Source organism: Anopheles arabiensis, chromosome 3 (genome assembly GCF_016920715.1).
Source record: "Anopheles arabiensis isolate DONGOLA chromosome 3, AaraD3, whole genome shotgun sequence".
NCBI lineage: Eukaryota > Metazoa > Arthropoda > Insecta > Diptera > Culicidae > Anopheles > Anopheles arabiensis.
The window spans coordinates 77,599,011-77,617,299 of NC_053518.1; the positions used below are offsets into that span (position 1 = coordinate 77,599,011).

Consider the following 18,289-nt stretch of genomic DNA (forward strand, 5'->3'; position numbering starts at 1 on the left):
CCATTAATTATCCAACTCACTCTCTTTCCCTCAGTCTTTTTGAGCTTCTGTATGTTTGAGTTAGATAAAACAATCAGTTAACGAGCGTGAAAGCAAACTATTTACGTAGCTTTGACATTTTACCACACCGACCGGCGGTACACAACAACCCTTTTCGATTCACCCTCGCGCGAAGCGGGAGGGATTAAATTGAATATACGCGGCTTGTGGTAGCGCGCGCCCGCGCTTGGAATGTCTCGTGTCGCGTGTTTTCAGTAACGCAGGGCAGGGCGCGCGTTGAAGGAAAGAATCATCTTCCCACCTCGGAAGACACTCACGCCCGCCCGAGGGTGAAACGGTTCCGCACGAGACGAGTATTATTATCACCCGATGATCGCCACACCGGCGCAATGGAACGGAGAAAGGAGGAAATTTACGGCCAATAGAGAGAACAAAATAAGCTAAAAAGCGAGCCGAGGAGCTGACGAGCCTTCTTCAATCTGCTGCAGATGATGGGGATGATGGCGATGATTGTCGCCGATTGTGCAATACGTGTGATGTGCCGTGACGGAAGCGCACGGCTTTACCCATGTTTGCAGTTGTAAGGGATGAGCTGATTGCGTACGCTTAAACTTAAGCTGATTTTTATTGCACGCCAAACCAAACGAATGGAGGTGAAAACTAGCAGCAAAACTAGGTTAAAGCTTGGTAAAGTTCTTGAATTGAGGACTCCAAATGATCGAGTGAGCGGAATTATTGAACGACAACTACAAGATAAACGTTGCACCCATGTTTAAAAATAGCTTTAAAATACGAAAATAAATATTTGAGGCAGATTATTTCATTGAAAACGAATAGAAGACAATAATATGTTTACTTAATTTTTTTTATGTTTGCTTGGAAAACAAAATTCTGTTTGTTTTTCTTTTCCGTGATATAAGTATTCTGAGCCGCCATGCTGACCATGTGCCATTCGATACGAATGTAAAAATCGGCCTTTACACTGGCGTATAAGGATAAGGGTCCATCCATAAGTTACGTTACGGTTGCGTATACTTTCAGGCCGCTTCCAGGCAAAAAAAGAAAAACACCACCGTAACGATGAATTTTGTCAACCGAACAATAACGCATGTTATTGTAAACAATAAGAACGGAGGTTTGTATCCCTCAACTTTGTTGGTAGTTTGCACTGCCGATACTAACAGCAATTTCGTTAGTACTTCGCCTGCCGACAGGTGGTCGAACGAAATCGGTTTACCAAAAACAGAAGCGTTACAATGCGTTACTTTTCATGTACCATTTTTTTTTTAGTTACTGTAGTTTTTTTTTTTTCGGAGTGTCTGGAAGCGGCCTCAAGCAATAAGATTTGTGCGTTATAGGGCGCTGCAAGACATACCGAAAAACCACCGTAACGAGAATGCTTAACAACCGAAAAGTTACTGTAGTTACTTGTTACTGTAAACAAACAAAAAGTGAGTTTTGTTTTCCTCAATTTTAACGAGAATAACAGGAATATTAAAGTTTAATTTGTATTAAATTGATATTTGGCACTGCAGGAGCATGCTAACAGCATTTTTCGTTAGGATTTCGCTCGCCAACGAAATCGGTGTACCAAAAAAGGAGCGTTACAATGCGTTACTTTTCATCTGTCAATTTCGTAGCGGTGGTTTTTAGGTGTGTCTGACAGCGGTCATAGAGTGGAGAAGTCACTCCCTATTATATTACTAATTATAAAACGATTAAATGATAATTTATTCTTTACAAGCTGAATAACGTTTATTTTATTATTTGAAAACTTATGCGGAACGACAGTATGTTCGATATTAGCAGGTAAAAAAACAAATCTAATTGCTAACGATATATTTAATGCATTAGCTTCAAATAACATGTCTCGAAAACTCGATGGACGGCCAAGCTGTGCTTGAAGCGTTTCTAGACCAGCGATAAAATTTGTCAGGCTCCAAAGGTATGAGACCACTAAAAAGCAATGTAAAAAACTTTGCGAAAAGATCCAGAATAACTTCTCGGTTCATTTATTAAATTAAAAGAAAATAACGACCTTCGATCCTCATCTAATCAACATTCATCTGTTCTTTATAAATCATAATGAACTAAGTTGCTTATAAAACGAACGTCAGATTTCGAACGACGGATCGAAATAAGGAACGTTCTTGTAAGCCAGGTCGTTTATTTCCTCTAATACAAATACGAACGTGAACCGCATGTCCAGCAAGTTCACAAAAAAAGTTAATTTCAAACCAAATTTGTATGTTTTCGAACCATTACATTAGTGATATATTGTGTTTAATTATTTCAAAGTACTTGTATAAGGCGTGTATACATGCAATCCTGTATATACAAGCCTTCGTGACCTATTTCAAAAGAGGAGGTAAAATTTCAAACATGACATGGTACGTTACGTATTTTATGGATCAGCATCGTATTTTATGGAACGATGAGCCCCATTTACATGCGGTTTTACATTGGAAATGAGCCTTAAAAAACTCAATATTTTTTAAACTTTTGAAGGTTAAATACATCAAAACACATCGCAAGGGACTGTGGCTACGTCCTAAATCACAACCCGAGAGCACCACAGGACGTTAGTTAAAAGCGATTCTGAACCTTCCACTAACGAGCACAAAATGATTACGAGACGTTGTAAATTAAGTGACCCATTTTATCTTGCCAAAATAGGAAAAGCCACAGGAAACAAGTTCTTCTGAAGCAAATTCAACAATCCAATAATCTTGTAGTTTCGCTTGAATCACAATTACTAGGCGTTCTCTTTCTATGTGCTATTTTTTTATGATTACATCCCAACAAGCACATCTAGATTAAACCCCAATCTTCAACAACGTCATGACAACTTTTACCCACCCTCGCCCGAAACATTTTAATATTCATCACTAAGAATTTGGACAATCCCGTCCAGCAGCAAGATCATCATCATCCGCATCGTCACAGGCAAAGTGGAACAGGCCGGTCAGCTCCAACCCGGCCGCTCCAGTAGGTCAAAGGTTGGATGGAAAATAGCACAGCAAGTCCAGTAGCAGGAGCAAAACCTTGCCTTCGCCTGAACATAAGCAAAGTCGTTCCGTTTCGGGGGGTAAAAATTCATTCCATTCACATCGCATCGAGCTTCACCCGTTCACTACTCGATTCGGAGAGATGCATTATTCAGGTGGCCAGAAATAAAAACAAAAAAAAACCAGCTTCTCCTAAAAGAAATAATAGAAAATAAACTGAAAAACAAATCCCTACGCCAAGGAATTGGCAAATGTCAACCTGGGCGTCCGAGCCTGGCCTCTCCTGTACCCCACCACCATTTTCCCGGACACTTGAGCGCTCGTCCACTTTCGTTTCAATTGCAGCCGAGGGAGTTTTATTGATTTTCATACGAACCCAGCGGACCAGCTTGTGGGTGAGGCTCCCCACGGTATAGGTAGCCGCAAGGACTATCGACGTCCACTGTTATGCGCTGGTCATTGATTTAAATGGATAAGCCAGACGAAAGGCAACGGTGCTTATCAACCGGGGACAAAGCATGGAAAGCATGTCGGCAAAGCGCTTGTCGTTTATTCGTCGATGCCCGATGGGTGGCTCTTGTAATCGATAAAAGTGCGTCCTTGTGGCTTACCTACTGTCCCGACCAAGCATTCCAGATTAACCAGCCAGCCGGTGTGCGAAGGACAATTTCATCAGGGTCATTCTTCTTTTCCACGCAAGTCCCACCAGCAACAGGTTGCCACGGAGTGAGGAAGAGTGAGCTGTGCAATGCTTGCTTCGATTGTGCTGTCCAAAAAACTTCCAGTCCAAACCTCAGACAATTCGCATCAAATATTCACGCCCGTTAAGTGAAATCAACTTTTAATTAAAAGCAACACCTCCCGGCATGGGACACGCAACGCAATATTTTTTTCGGGGCAAACGGAAACCCGACGCCTATCTGGTAAGGTATTTAACTCCCTCGGGTAACATGAATCTAGAAATACGCAAGGTAAACATCAAATCCCCGCGTGGGGACAGAGGGAGAAAAGAAAAACGCAAAGGATCTACCCTTAAAACCAACTCCCCTTCATTTCCCCACACATACACACACGACGTAAAGCTTTCCAAGGATTGAGTGTGTGCATGTGTGTGTGAGGCGGGAGGGTTATTTCGCACTTTTGCGCAACATTCCCGGTGGTCTCGGCTCGGTAGGTAAAGGGAAAAGCACGTGAATTCAGGCATGGCATGGGTTGGGTTGGCAAACATTGCGCGAGAGCTTCAAAGGAAAGCTCGGAAAATCGGTCCGGGACGTGGGCGTACGCGTGCCGCCACCAGGGACCGGAGCGGTTCACGGTCCATTACGGACAGAGGTGTGTGTGTGTGTGTGTGTGGGTGGGTGGGTTGGACCGCGTTGGGGCGGTGGTTCTGAATCGTACAACCGGGCGCAACTGCGCATGGCCAGCCGGTATAGCGTGTTTTGTTTCGGTACTGTTTGTAAGCCGTGGTTTCTTCCGCTCGTTTTGGAAGATTTGGTGTGCTGCCTTGGGTGTAAAAGCAGGGGTAATGGGCCAGCCAGAGGAGGACGCTGGCGGTCGTTATGGTCCAAAAATCTAGAAAGGTCGCACGGCCGGTATTGTGTAATTGGTCGCACAGCTACTTCGCCAAATACTTTCTCCGCACTGACAAGCAAGTCTAATGAGATTATTATTTCAATCCGTCGATGGGTGACGGTGTGCCCAGGGACGATGCCGGAAGTGTTGTTTTATTTAGGTTTTTTTTTTTTGAGGATAGTGTAATGGGGTATGCTAAAAATAAGCTAACGCTGTCTACTTGTAAGCGTAACATGGCGAGCGTATTGCAGCATGGGAAATAATTTTAATCCATTATATGACATTAACTGGAAATAGATGATAGAAAGATGGGGGAAAACCGAAGCAGGAAGAATGTGTTATGTTCCGGAAAATCTTACCATTTACGTAGCGTTATCGTAGAATCGAGAAGCAATTGTTTGCTTCCCTCACGTCGTCAATGTTTCGATTCGGGGTACCGGATAGACGCTCGCTTCTAGCAGTTTTCCCAGCTCTGCCGCTGCATTTTCATGATCCCTAATGAGGCAAATTGTACGGGCAAGCTTTTCAAACACCGACGACCCACTGGGCACACTTTAGTGACGCTTCTTTCCATACACAGTTTGTCCGAAACATGCGGCAGCCGGATGCAGTAGCCGGATGCCTTCGATTCCGATCAGACCGCGTTGCATCGCGTATGCACCGACGATGGACACTTTGCATCGCTGTGTTACACCGATCATTATGAATTACACACTCATTCTACTGTTCCCCTGCAACTCCTTACGCTTAATTGTTCAACTGTACGCTTCAGTTCAGTCAAGTACAAAACTTCACACACGAAAAAGCACAAAATTCACAACACATTTAGCGAGCATGCGATGGGAAAACGCAGTGGCACGCACACAAATCGGGCTCGGTGTTGTTTTTCCCAAAAAAAGAAAAGAAAACCACAACAATGCACCGTCAAAGTTTGAACGTCAACTGCCAACGTAGGGGGAATGGTGGAATTTTGAATTTTTTGCCGTAATTCTGGTAAAAAAGGTAACCTAAAGCGAAAAAACTATGTTATTTAAATTAATATATTAAGATTTATCAAAGGGAATAAGTATAGAAGTTATTTTATTGTTTAGAGGGAATTACTGTTGTTTTGTCATCCACGCGATCCCCGAATAACGCGTTTATTTGGATATCCTGTCAAAGCGCGCCAACATGTCACCGGGAGTTTGTTTGTAAACAAAACTGAATTAGAGCAAAAAAAAAAAAGAAAAAAAATGTTATGCGAACGAAGCAATTGGTCGTTCATTTTTTCTTCTAGGACATCAAGTGAGTAATTTATTGTGAGTCTTCGGAACATATTTTACCGAAAATAAAATAATGAAATTCACGTCTCATGTGTTTACAGCAATCAGGTGCTAAAACAAGCTCGATCCGTTGCTACGAACGTATCCTGGAGCCGCTTTAGACGTCGTTTTAGTAGGAAATCCCTCTAACAAGGATGCTGTTGGAAGTGGCCATATTCAATTCGGTCGGAAAATAGAGAGCAACGTTAATTCGACGACACACGTCTTGAGCTAACTTCCTGCTGGACGTTTCGTCCAATGGTACAAGTGTGGCTGTTTTGGCCATGTGGTACTCAATAATAACACGTGTGGTTTGCTCGGTTGATAACTATCAAGTGCTCTCTTTATTCTGTGCTCATCGCACTCTCGGATGCTGTGTTCGATGACACAGCACCAATACTTATCTAACGATCGCTATCGTTAGAAGCTCACTACCACAGGCCACATCCAGCTACACTGTAAGCCGTGGTATAAACAGTACATTGCTGATCCTTGCTGCAAGGACACGCACAATATCCGGAAGATTGACAATAACCGATCTTACGGCGAGACACGCAAAGCTCTATTTAATTCGGAGATTTGTAAGGCTCAAGGCCTCGCACCAGCGTATTACGTAAACACTCGAGAAATTTGCTGAAATGAAGAAATGGTTGAAATAACCTGAATTGTCCGATCAATGTAGAGTGGAATTATTGTGTTTGGAAATAAAAAAAAAGTTCAATATACAAAACTAGACCTGAAGCGTTGTTCCAATTCGAAAATGTTTCATAATACACTTTATTGTTAGAAAAAAATCGTACAAAATATAAAGCCCTTCCAATTACTTTGCACTTTAAAACCTCCTCACGGTCGACTGCATTCCAAGCGACTGTTTGTGATTATCCTCCGGTATGCGCACGAGCAGCGTACTCTTCGGCCCGGTCTGCCACATCACCCCATTGTCGTCGATGATGCACGTCTCCAGATTCAGCTGCCACTGGCCACCCAAGCTGACCGGCCCACCGTTGAACGTGTGCGCCGTGTTGTTCAGCGCAATCAGGAAGCTGCCGCTCAGAAAGTCCCGGTGCGGTTTCACCACCTGCGTCAGTGTGAGACTGTCCGACAGCAGCTTCACATCGTTCGGCCGGGACGTCATCAGGGTGGAGTTTAGCGTCAGCTGGATGCTGTTGATCGCCCGGAACAGCGACGGCGTACGGCCGTAGTGCTGGATGACACCTTCCACCTTCACCACCAGATGGCTGTTCGGCTGCACGAACACCGGTTCACCGGTGGCGCGGGGCTGCGGTGTGAGCGCTAGCTTCACGGACGTGTTCTGCAGCACCTGGAAGAAGAAGCGCGGCGTACAGTGGGACGAACGGACCACCGTTTCAATCTGCTTCATCATCATGTCCGTGTGCTCGTGGGTGAGCGTTTTGGTGCCGCCGGGAACCTCGGCCGGTATCAGCTGCAGATGTTTCAGCACCGTCCGGCACACGGAAAGCAGGTAGCGCGTCTCGGGATGGCTCGATTGCGGTGCCACCTTCGGCGTTTCCGACGGGTTGATGAACGAAATCGTCTCGATGGAAAGCTGCAGCGTGGCACAGAGGTGCTGTACCGCTTCCAGGTGCTCCAGCGTGCCGGGATCGGCATCGAACGAGCTTTTGTACAGCCGGCCGTACGCATCTTCGCAGTTTTTCAGCAGCTTCACGTGCTTGCGCAGCTGGTTCGTGATGTGGCCGTACTTTTGCAGCGGATCGCGGCAGTTTTGCGCCAGCGTTTGCGAAATTTCCGACGGCGGCGTGATGCAGAGCGTGTTCCGCGTGATCACCACACTGTGCAGCACCTCGAGAAACGTGCACCGCAGGCGGATCAGCTCCGACTGGAACGCCAGCGGGTGCTGGGGCGACGAGCTGGCCTTCAGCGTGGACAGCGCGATGCAGTACAGATTAATTGCCTTCTCGAGCCGATCGATGAGCGAGAGGGAACCGGTCGCACCCGGCACCGCCGCACCCGGTTCCCGCTTGACGTGCCTCTGGGCAAGCGCCTCATACTCCTGGCCGTGGTTAAGGATGCACTCCGCCTTTGAGATCTGGCCCAGTGCCACCAGATAGAAGTGCAAGTTTTCCAGCGAAATGTTCCGCGACAGCTTCTCGTAGATGAGCGCGGCAAGAAAGTGCTGCCCGTAGCGGGAGGCCGAGCGGGCGATCCGGTACTGCGTCCACGGGTTCGTCGTCTGCAGCAGCTGCACAAAGATGCCGATCACGTTGTCCGGCATGAAGGATCCCAGCATGGCCTGCATGCAAATCGCGGCGAGCAGCTCCACGATGTTCGTCCTCTCCTTGTCCAGCGACTCCGACCCGCCGCTCGACCGGGCCAGCGCTTCCAGCTTGCGCAGCAAATGCTGCATCACGCCACTGAAGGGGCTCGTGCCGGGTAGTTGAGTTTCGTAAAACTCGCACGACACGATCACGTTCGAGCAGATCGCACCGAGCGCCTCGCAGATCAGCTTCGAGTGGCCGGCGGTAGACGTGGAGTGCTCCTCGCTCAGCAGCTCCGCAATCATTTCCGCGAAGCTTTCCCCAAACTCACGGCTCGTCTTGGACAGCTGCACGCCACACTTCAGATACAGGCGGAAGTCCTTCAGCGAGGCCCTGTTCTGCAGCGATGCCTGAATGAGAAACTCCAGATGCATGTCCAGATACTCGAGCACGTGCACCGGCGGAGGGATGTTCTCCGTGTGGCAGTACGTGATCAGGCTGGTGAGGATCGTCATCGCGCGGCCACCGCTGTCGTTCTCCATCAGCAGGCAGTTCTTGCACACGTCCAGTATCTGCTGCTGCTCCTCGTTCAGCATCGTGTGGCAGGTGTGGGGACACTTGGTGAGCGTCAGTATCACGTCCAGCGCCATGTTCTGGTTGCTGCACTGCACGGTAAGCTGCAGCAGCCGGCTGATCGCCGTCTTGGGCCACAGATACGCGCCCTTCTCCGCCAGCTTCTTCAGCGACAGCAGCACCGTAGACTGTACCCGCTTGCGCGGGTCCTGCAGGTACACCAGCAGCAAATCGACCTGATCCGGTATGTCCACCAGCGTGGCACAGGACAGCTGCGACAGGGAGCGTATGATTTCCACCACAAACTGCTCGGACGGATACTTCGGCAGCAGATCACGGCAGAGCGCGCGCACCAGTGCGGCCGTACTGGCGTCGTGGTGCATGTGCCGCAGCACCGGTATCAGGTGCAGCTTCATGTTGACCGGCGTCTGCAGGCTCTCGATCATCGACGCTACCTTGGAGCACATGCCGACAGCGAACGTTTTCGACTGGGCCGCGAACTGTACGCTGGCGAAGATGGCCGCCTCCACCTCGACCGTATCGTGACTGTCCAGCGCCATGCGAATCGCATGGTGGACGTGCTGCTTCTCCGGAATGACGAACGCCACTGCGCCGAGCGTGCGGAGCGTGAGGGCCCGCGCCACCGGATCGTTCGAGTGGATCACCATAAAGATGCGCTTCAGAAACTCGTCGATGTTGATGATCTTTTCCAGGTGCTTTTCGCTCTGCTGGCAAACGCGCAGTATCCACAGCCGGGACAGGTTCGAGCCGATGCGAAAGAACTCGGCCAGCTTCAGGAAGGACGAGTTGATCAGGATGGGGAAGGGATAGCGTTCGAACAGCTTGGGGAAGCGGATGATTGCCTCGCACTGGTCGCCGATCTTGCTCGACCGCAGGCCCTTGTCCAGCTCGATGAGGACCGAGTTCGAGTCGCCATCGGTTTCGTTGAGGAAGTTTTCGTTGAAATTGTTCACTCGCACGCTGATCATTGTGAGTTTTGCTGTATTCTTTTCTCGCACGCACGCAGTTGCCGTCCGGCGTTGGGGCGGTGTTTGGTGATTTTGTAAACAAATGGTTAAAGTGTCATCGTGTGCGGGACCGTTCTCAAGTACAGGCGGTCCCCGAGATACACGGTTTATGGGGACCGAAAACGGCCGCAAAATACCGCGTATCTCGGATTTCCGCGTAAGTCGAATCTCGCTAAAATATCTCTAATTTTCGTGCAATTTTGCAAGTAGAGGATGATTTTAACCACCAAATTCATTATTTGATATGTTTCTACTGAATATAACAGTTCAAAACCTTTTGAAATAGATTTTAACATTCGATCGAACGGGAAATTATTTGGCAATTTAGAATTGATGTGTCAAATCAGTACAATTTGCTCAAAGAACTGTCAAATTTAGAAAACCGTGTATCTCCGAATCCGCGTATAAGAGGTACCGTGTATCTCGGGGACTGCCTGTAGCAGTTTGAAAAGCATGCGGAAATTCAAATGTGACCGTTATTTGGTTTGTTCCATTTCAAAAGCTAATTTGTATGAAAAGTCACAAGGGATGCTGGCAACACAAAAATCAAAATGATTAAAATGACCAAAAACAGTGGATTACGTTTGCAACCACCGCTGTTATCCAAATTTGAAATGGCGTTTACATTCATTGCAGTTTAAAATTTTGTAAGATTTAGGTCTCTGGACATGTTGCGGAAAAATTGGTTCAATGGAAATATTTAAGGATTTTTCAATTTATTCCAGACATTGTACACCTATTTTCTCCTCCTATTTTTCACCTATTTCTAAGTTAAAATGATTTTGTTTCCGTTTTGCTATGGTTGAAAACTGTTCCTGCAACAAATAAACGTGAAACAAATCGATTTGTTTATGTTACAACAAAAATGTTCCCGCAACATGATTATGACAGTACGACCATACGATTTGACCACAAATATTTCCGCAACATGTTTTCGTCTGTAGTGTTGTATGGTTTTGCATTAAAGTTATGCATTGCTAGAACTAGAATGGCGATACGATTGCTTAAATACTAAACTCTAACTTGATCTATAAGAATTGAATGAAGAAGTGAGATTTGAATAATGGTCGATAGTGTTGATACCCACGCATCTAACCACTCGACCATTTTAATAGATTTTTGCTCGAAATGTTTGAAGGGCATAAAAGCCATGATTAAATGAAGTTAGACGAAACACAAACCAGTAAACCAGTGAAGCTGTGGAGCTTTCGTTTTTTTCATATGGATATTTGATTTTTGCGATCGTTTAAACATAATCTAAGGCGCTTGGACCGGGTTTAGCTACAGTCTGCTCCCGAGATACGCGATGTATGGGTTCCCAAGGCAATCGCGTAGATAGAATATCCGTGTAATTTGAAAATCGCATTTTTTAGCCAAAATTCATTCAATTAAAGGAAATTTTGGTTGAGTTTAGCACTTATTCAGAAAATCAATTTTTTCTGGTTTTTAAGCAATTTTAAATTATGAGCATAATAGCGTTTTGTTAATGATTCCTGGAGATAATAGTACCAATTGACCATAAACTTTGATATTTGTAAAACCGCATAAACCGACAAATAACATATTTTGGGTATAAAAGTTTCCCACGAATTTTATATGAATTTGAAGTTTAATTAAGTGTTATTTGTTAAAAAAATAAACTTTTTAACTTTTTTTTTAAATTGACCATTAAATTGATCCAACAAACCATACACTTACACATCCAGCAAGCACTGTAGCAGCTCATGATAGCACCGACCCTGAAAAGGCCTTTTGAATTTGCTACTTGGGCGCTGGGCCGGAGCTGTCACTGGGGGTAGAAAATTTCTCCCGAATGAGTAATAAATGTTTTTATTTTGTTTGTGCACCGCGCGCTGTATGTTTTTTCCCCTGTTTGTTCGATGATAAAGTGGCTTTTATTCGCTTCAATTGATAAATGAGTCGCGCAGATACGGCTATGAAAACGTGACCGTGCTCCCGCCCAAGAAACGCCTCGCCCAGAGTGCGCCTAACACGTGCTGGTGCATCGCAGTCCGTAGTCCGAGGGGTGTGGGCCACCCGTTGATAAGAGCGTTGATGGTGAACTAATCCGGGGAGCTAGAGCGACAGAAACGACCAGGCACCATGTCTAACTATCAACTGCACGCCAACGAAACGACCATCTCGATCCCGCGCATCATCACGGTGGACAGTGTGAACTACTACGAGATACTGGTGAAATGTGGCCAGGTCATGTGGACGGTCAACCATCGGTATCGCGACTTTGCCGAGCTGCACGACCAGCTCGTGTCGGAACGGGGCGTCTCGAAGGACAAGCTGCCGCCGAAGAAGGTGCTCGGCAACAAGAGCCCCACCTTCCTGAAGAAACGCCAGGAAGCACTCGAGCAGTACCTGAGGGAGATGCTAATCTTTCTGAAGGTAACGATGCCGCGGGAGTTTGTCGAGTTTCTCGACTTCCACCGGTACGATATCATCTTTCTGGTGCAGCACCTGGCCAGCTCGCTGTTTCTGCGCGGGGACGCCTTTCTGGCCAAGTCGAAAAAGTACGGCTTCTCGGTGCTGGAGCTGCACGCGATCAGCGAGCGGATGCAGATCCCTTGCCCGCCGACCGAGGCGGCCTGCAGCAACTACAACTTCTCCCACATACTGGACTTTTGCGCCCAGCTCGAGACGATCATCGTGCTGCCGACCAAGAACAGTCTGCCCACGATCCTGTACGACGACGATACGGATAAGTACATCCCGCACGCGCTCCACAAACCGATCGGTAGTAGCAATCTCATCCCGGTGCAGCTGCGGTACGAGCTGAGCGTGTTCAAAGTGTTGCGTAATCTCATCATTTACGGCGTGCCGACGGAAAACATTCAAAATGTAGGTCAGTACCGTTTTCGCGCTGATAGGAGAGGGGGGGGGAGGGTTGATGGTGTTATGTTTTGTATGGGTGGTGGTGGTGGAGATTGTACTTACCCTTGCTTCACTTGTTTCGGTGCCACGTGTTTTAGGTGCCTTGCGTGAAACGCTCTCAAGGATAGAGGTGTACAAGAGCGAAACGAAGCAAATCTGCCAAATTGCGCTGTGTGATAATGTCCACAAGGATGCGGCCGAGGACGAGCTGGACAAGTCGAAGGTAAGTTGAAGTGAAGAAAAGCAAATCCAAAAGACATTTTTAAAATTCCAATTTTAATTAATTTACCTCACTTTTCCCTTCTTTGCAGCAGTGGAAAAACCTTCGCCACGCGGTGTTTAAGGAAAACCAGCTGACGGTGATCGATCGAACGATCCGGCTGTTTCCCACCGTCAAGGATCTGGTGCTGGACAAGAACAAGCTGGAAAGCATCGCCCATCTTAGCCACCTGAACAACCTGCAGATACTCAGCCTGCGCTGCAACCGGATAGCGCAGTGCGCGAACTGGCACGTCCAGCTCGGCAATCTGGTCACGCTGAACCTGTCCCAGAACCGGATACGCCTGCTCGAAGGGCTGGGCAAGCTGTACTCGCTGGTGAACTTGGATTTGAGCTGCAATTTAATTGACGATATTAATGAAATTGATTACATCGGTAATTTACCGCTGCTGGAGAATCTGCGCCTCATGGGGAATCCGGTCGCCGGTGGTGTCGGTAAGTTGTGGTCGGTATGCGGTGCCGCAAAATGTCATTGTGATTGTCATAAAAAAAAAATCTGACTTGAAACAAAAATGTCATTGTCACGTACTCAATACGCGTCATCCATCAAAAACGTAACGCAAAAAATGCAAATTTTCGACGCCCTTCCCCCGTAGTGTAACAAACTGTAACGATGGAAAAAACCCTCCCTTCCACAAATTACGTAACAGATAGACCCCACCCTCCTCAAATAGCTTAATTTATTGAACAAAATCAGATTTTTTATGCTTATGCAGAGTTACTTTATGCTGGTATATTTTATTACATTTTATTTTGCGTGACGTAACAAAAGTTAACTCCCCCTCTCCCCTATCTAACAAATCGTAACGTTTGACAATCCCCCCCCCCACAACCCCTATCATCGTTGCATCATTCATGGATGACGCCATATTGATGGTCATAGGTGATACTCAAAACTATTGGTATGACTAATTAATGCTTCGTGACGTTTTTGCGACCAAAGCTTGGTCATGAGTCACTATGTCATGACTTTTTTTTACTGTGATCAGTTCTGCAAAATGTCACCGGCATAGTCATGACAAATTCCAGCCGAAACAAAATCCATGTCAGCGTCAAGAGCAGTACTGTGATGATCAGAGGTGAGACTCAAACAGTTGCTGCGACCATCACATGCTTGGTGACATTTTGTACGACCAACTCTTGGTCAGTCATTTGATCGCGACATTTTGTGTCAGTGATCATCACGATTGTCATGGAAGATATGCGGTGCTTGCGAGAGGTCCCAACAAACAAAATGAGCGTGATTTTTCGCTCTGTGTCCCGAAAGACAATTAAAGCAGAGAGTGTGAGAAAGAATGCTCATTTTGTTGCTTGGGACGTCACGCCAAGTATATTCCAAGAAAGAAGTGATAATCACCAACAGAAAATGTCATGACCAAGTGAATGACCAAGTGTTGGGTGCTAAACAAAATGTCATTAAGTATGTGATTGGTCAACCAACTGTTTGAGTTTCACTTCTGATTATCTCAGTGCTTTATGTGAGCTGATTTGAGCTTCGTTTCAGTCATGAGTATTATCAGCACTGTCCACAGTCAGAAAAAAACATGATTATGCTTGCGCCAACATTAAGCTCAGCATGTCAGTTAGAGTTTCGCATTTGACTCAATCACTCGCATATCGCGTTCAGCATGTCATGGCGCACTTTCATTGAGTATCAGCAATGAGCATCAACCTACCACGAATATGTTCATTGTTTTCGTTGGTAAACATCTCGTGATGCTCATGACATTTTGCACCACTGCAGCACACGTTGCTTCTTTCATTTTCATACACTAATGACCGTCACCTTCACCACTTTTAGACTACCGTGCCCGGGTGCTTTCGCGATTCGGCGAACGGTTGCAGGAGATCTATCTGGACAATGAGAAGGGCAACCAGACGGAGTACGATATGGCGCTGGTGCTATCTGCGCTGCGCATATCGGCCCAGAAATCGCACCGCAAGCTGCACAGCCTGCTCGAACCGGGCGGTAGTACGCCCGCCGAAGAGCAGCAGGAGAAGCAGAAGAACGATACCGAACGTGCCGGACCGAGTGGAGGAGCGGGCAGTTGAAACGATGCTACATTCCAAGCAGGCCGAGCGGACCATTGGCAGCCTGCGAGAAACGATGAAGGGTGTTTGCATGGAGCGGGTTTTTATTGAACGTAACTAGTACAGCAAAGCTGGACGAGGCCAAGCATACCAGGGAGAGAGCGTGTGGGGAGAATGGAAGAGATATTTTAACACCCAACACAGTTGACCGGAACGGATAGAAACGTTCGGGAAAATTATTATTATTATTACTATTATTTTATACTGAAATCTTTATAAGCCAAAACCGCCCCCTTCGTGACATGCTCTTGGTAGGGCGAAAAGGGTCTGATGCAATATATATATATATATATGTATCTGTAACAGAAGCTCTCCACGTACCTACTGGGCGCTTTTTCATCATGTTCCGGATCGTGATATATCACTGAAAATTGGCAGCTGCAGAAAGCTTATTTAAAAATAATTCATTCTCAATTATTAAACATCCGAGGGAACTGATAGGATCGTGATAACAAAGGTAACAAAGCTTCGGTAAGGTCCGTTCAACCACACATCGATTCATTCCAGATCTTCTTACGCCGTTTCTTTTCTTTCTTCCCCTCCGTCTGCCCGTAGGGTATTTGCTTCATGTGGCCCTGCTCGAACAGCTGCATCCGCCACCGTACCTCGTCCTCCATCTTGAGCACCGTGCTGACCGGTTCGGCGTCACAGTGACGCAACGTCACGGAGCAGCGCGGCAGGTAGCCTTTTAATCGGCGCTGCAAGAAAGCGACCGGCTGCACACCGTCCGGCAGCCGCCGGTACGCAATCATCGTGCCTTCTAGCATAAGCACTTTCAGCCCGGGAAACAGTTTCGGCAGCAGGGCAAAGTTACCGCGCAACAGATAGCACCGGCGCAGTGTTAGCTGCTCCACGTTTGGCATCGGTTGGCAGTGGTCCCAGGGGCGGGTGTTCGTTTTCATCCCGTTGATGGTTAACGTGCGCAGGCACGGCAGCAGTGCGAGGGAACGGAAGTGTTCGCGTATCGCTTCCGCAACGGGCGCCCCGGTACGCAGCACTATCTCCAACTCCTCCAGCATGGTCAGGTGGCGGCAGAGGCGCGACAGCTGCGAATCCATGCTGTACTGTAGCCGGCGCACGTGCGCAAAGCCACCATCGAGCCGGAAGCAGGTGCCGCTGTTGATGAGCTCGAGCTGCTGGAGCTTCGGCAGGTCGACGTGCCGTAGCCGACTTCCTTCCTCAAGGATGCACTCATCGAGGCGCAGGAACTGTGGGCGCAAAAAAGGTAAATCATTATTTATACAATTAAATTCCTTGTCTTTCACGAAAACACTCACCTCCAGATTCTTCAGCTCGAGGATGAGCACAAACAGGGCGCGCGGAAAGATGACATCGCTTAGCGTGAGCCGTGTCAGCGTGCCGGCATTGTGGAGACACACCGCACGAAAGATCCGGTACGCAACCGTGGACGAATCGATGGTAAGGTCCTCGAGCAGCGGTGCACTTTGCGCGAACCGGTCCGCGGCCAGATCGTCCCCGCGCGTGTTTGGTTCGGGCGAGAGGGGACCCTTGTCGAACCGCTTCATCAGCAGCTTCCTTAGGCGCGGGAACGGCCGGGTAAGTGTTTGCTCCATCGCGCGCTCGAAGTAAAACCACACGGTCAGCTCGACCAGCTGCTCGCTGTACTCCATCAGATAGTGCAGGTCGAAATCGTTCGCAACGTCCACCGTGTAGCGCTCGAGCGCCGGCAGCTTTAGCTCGTACCCGTTCGTGTTGGCGAACAGCTGCCAGGTGAGGCTCGGGAGCGTACCGTGCTCGATTACCCAGCGCGGTGCCTTTTCCGGCAGCTCGTCTCCCGCCACCTCGGCCAAGACGGTAAGCGTGAGGTGCTGCAGGTTTTGCATGTTCTTTAACCGATCGGCTAGAAAGCGGCGCATCCGATCGAACGATGCTTTGATGTGGAGGCTCTTCAGTGGCAGCTCGCCGGAGAACAGTAGCTGCTCGGGTGTGAGTAAACCGGCAGCGCTCGCCGGCGTCGGTCTGGTCGATGGGCCCGGCTCATCGTTGGCAGCGGTTGCCTTCCGTACCATTTCGAGCACCTTTGCCTGATTGGCAGGGACCGGGTCGGAGCCACAGTCGTCGAACACGCAGTGGAACGCACTGGCCATGTACTGTAGGTGATGGCTCGCGATCGGCAGCCCGAAGCAGTGGCTAAAGTTGAAGCTCATGCGCTCCTGGAACGGTTCGGAGCGCAAAATCGCATACCAGCGTTTGCAGACCAGCGCACACGGGAGCTGGTCTTCCAGGTAGAGGTGTTGAAAGATTTTACAAAATATCTAAAATGGGCGGAAAATATTAACCTGTCGGTGGCTTGAGGATCCTTTTGCACCTTGCATTTGTTTACCTCGTATGGCAAACGGTTTATGTGATCGATTCCGCACTCTGTCTGGTTGAGCGTATCCGAATCATCTTTTCTACGCTTTTTGCTTGATGGTTCACTACAATCAGCTGTATTTTGTTCCATTTTGTGAGATTGTGTTCGACGCTATTGCTTCTGCCGGTTCGATGCTAACCAAAACAACACACACAGTAAACAAAAGACTATGGTTCGTGGACGGTAAAGCAGCTTGACAGTTGTGGAAAGAACAGGGTTGGGATAAAATAGGACAAAAAAATAATTATTTCGCACGTTACATGATTGGTTATGGGATAGGTCTTATTAACTTATTATTATTAACTTATTTCTATTTAAATTATGTGTATATTTACAATATTTCAGACAGTTTACACGACATTCAGGGGAAAATTAATGGTACTATCTCGCCCACTGTCCTGTTACATCGAAGCGTTACAAAGCGTTACATAGACAGTTGTGCGTGTGGCGGGAAAACAGTGTTTGGTTTGAATTTTATCCATGTTTTCGTTATTTGATTTTACATTTTAGTTCGAAGCTTTATTCCAACTATTTTCAATTTAAAACGGAAAAAGAGTTTATTTTTCCAAAGTATGGGAATGTTTAGTTGACAATAGTTATAGTAAAGCTTAAAAATCAAACCTTACTTTGAAGAAGAGACTTTAGTTTTCTTGTAGGGACAGGGACAAAATGGGCATGCGGGGCAAAATTGACACCTTTTAGTTTAGCATTAATACACAGGCAAGAAACACATCTTTCCTAAAAATCTTGGAATGTTGTAACAACGCTAAACAGCAAGGACCTAAGAAAAATATGTATTATGATTTCTTCTTCTTCTTCTTCTTCTTCTTCTTCTTCTTCTTCTTCTTCTTCTTCTTCTATGGCACAACAACCATTGTCGGTCAAGGCCTGCCTGTACCACTAGTGGGCTCGGCTTTCAGTGACTTATTGATTACCATAGCAT

At 47.2% G+C, this 18,289-nt stretch overlaps 4 protein-coding genes and 1 long non-coding RNA gene across 5 annotated transcripts in view; 2 read left to right on the plus strand and 3 right to left on the minus strand.

Annotated features, from left to right (window-relative positions):
- The window catches only part of LOC120899869 (oxidative stress-induced growth inhibitor 2-like), a 49,916-nt gene extending 44,461 nt beyond the window's left edge, over positions 1–5,455 (minus strand). Inside the window, exon 1 of the mRNA XM_040306157.1 lies at positions 4,940–5,455. The gene's annotated coding sequence lies outside the window, so the exon portion shown is untranslated. The remainder of the gene's footprint in view (positions 1–4,939) is intronic.
- A 339-nt stretch (positions 5,456–5,794) lies between these two features.
- LOC120903094 lies at positions 5,795–6,616 on the plus strand. The gene is made up of 2 exons (XR_005739534.1): positions 5,795–5,864; positions 5,944–6,616. It is a non-coding gene; the product is annotated as an uncharacterized LOC120903094 (long non-coding RNA).
- Positions 6,617–6,628: 12 nt separating this feature from the next.
- On the minus strand, positions 6,629–9,767 carry LOC120903093 (integrator complex subunit 7). Its single transcript, XM_040312311.1, has one exon. The coding sequence runs from the start codon at positions 9,678–9,680 to the stop codon at positions 6,714–6,716; it is 2,967 nt and encodes a 988-aa protein (XP_040168245.1). The 5' UTR covers positions 9,681–9,767; the 3' UTR covers positions 6,629–6,713.
- Positions 9,768–11,514: 1,747 nt separating this feature from the next.
- Positions 11,515–15,280, plus strand: LOC120902937 (nischarin). Its single transcript, XM_040312034.1, has 4 exons — positions 11,515–12,573; positions 12,701–12,825; positions 12,914–13,316; positions 14,683–15,280. Exons 1-4 carry the CDS (start codon positions 11,823–11,825, stop codon positions 14,931–14,933), a joined length of 1,530 nt encoding a protein of 509 aa, XP_040167968.1. The 5' UTR covers positions 11,515–11,822; the 3' UTR covers positions 14,934–15,280.
- Positions 15,281–15,361: 81 nt separating this feature from the next.
- LOC120902936 lies at positions 15,362–17,516 on the minus strand. Its single transcript, XM_040312033.1, has 3 exons — positions 17,317–17,516; positions 16,250–17,248; positions 15,362–16,180 (listed from the first exon to the last, which is right to left on the minus strand). Exons 1-3 carry the CDS (start codon positions 17,434–17,436, stop codon positions 15,455–15,457), a joined length of 1,845 nt encoding a protein of 614 aa, XP_040167967.1. The 5' UTR covers positions 17,437–17,516; the 3' UTR covers positions 15,362–15,454.
- Positions 17,517–18,289: the final 773 nt, after the last annotated feature.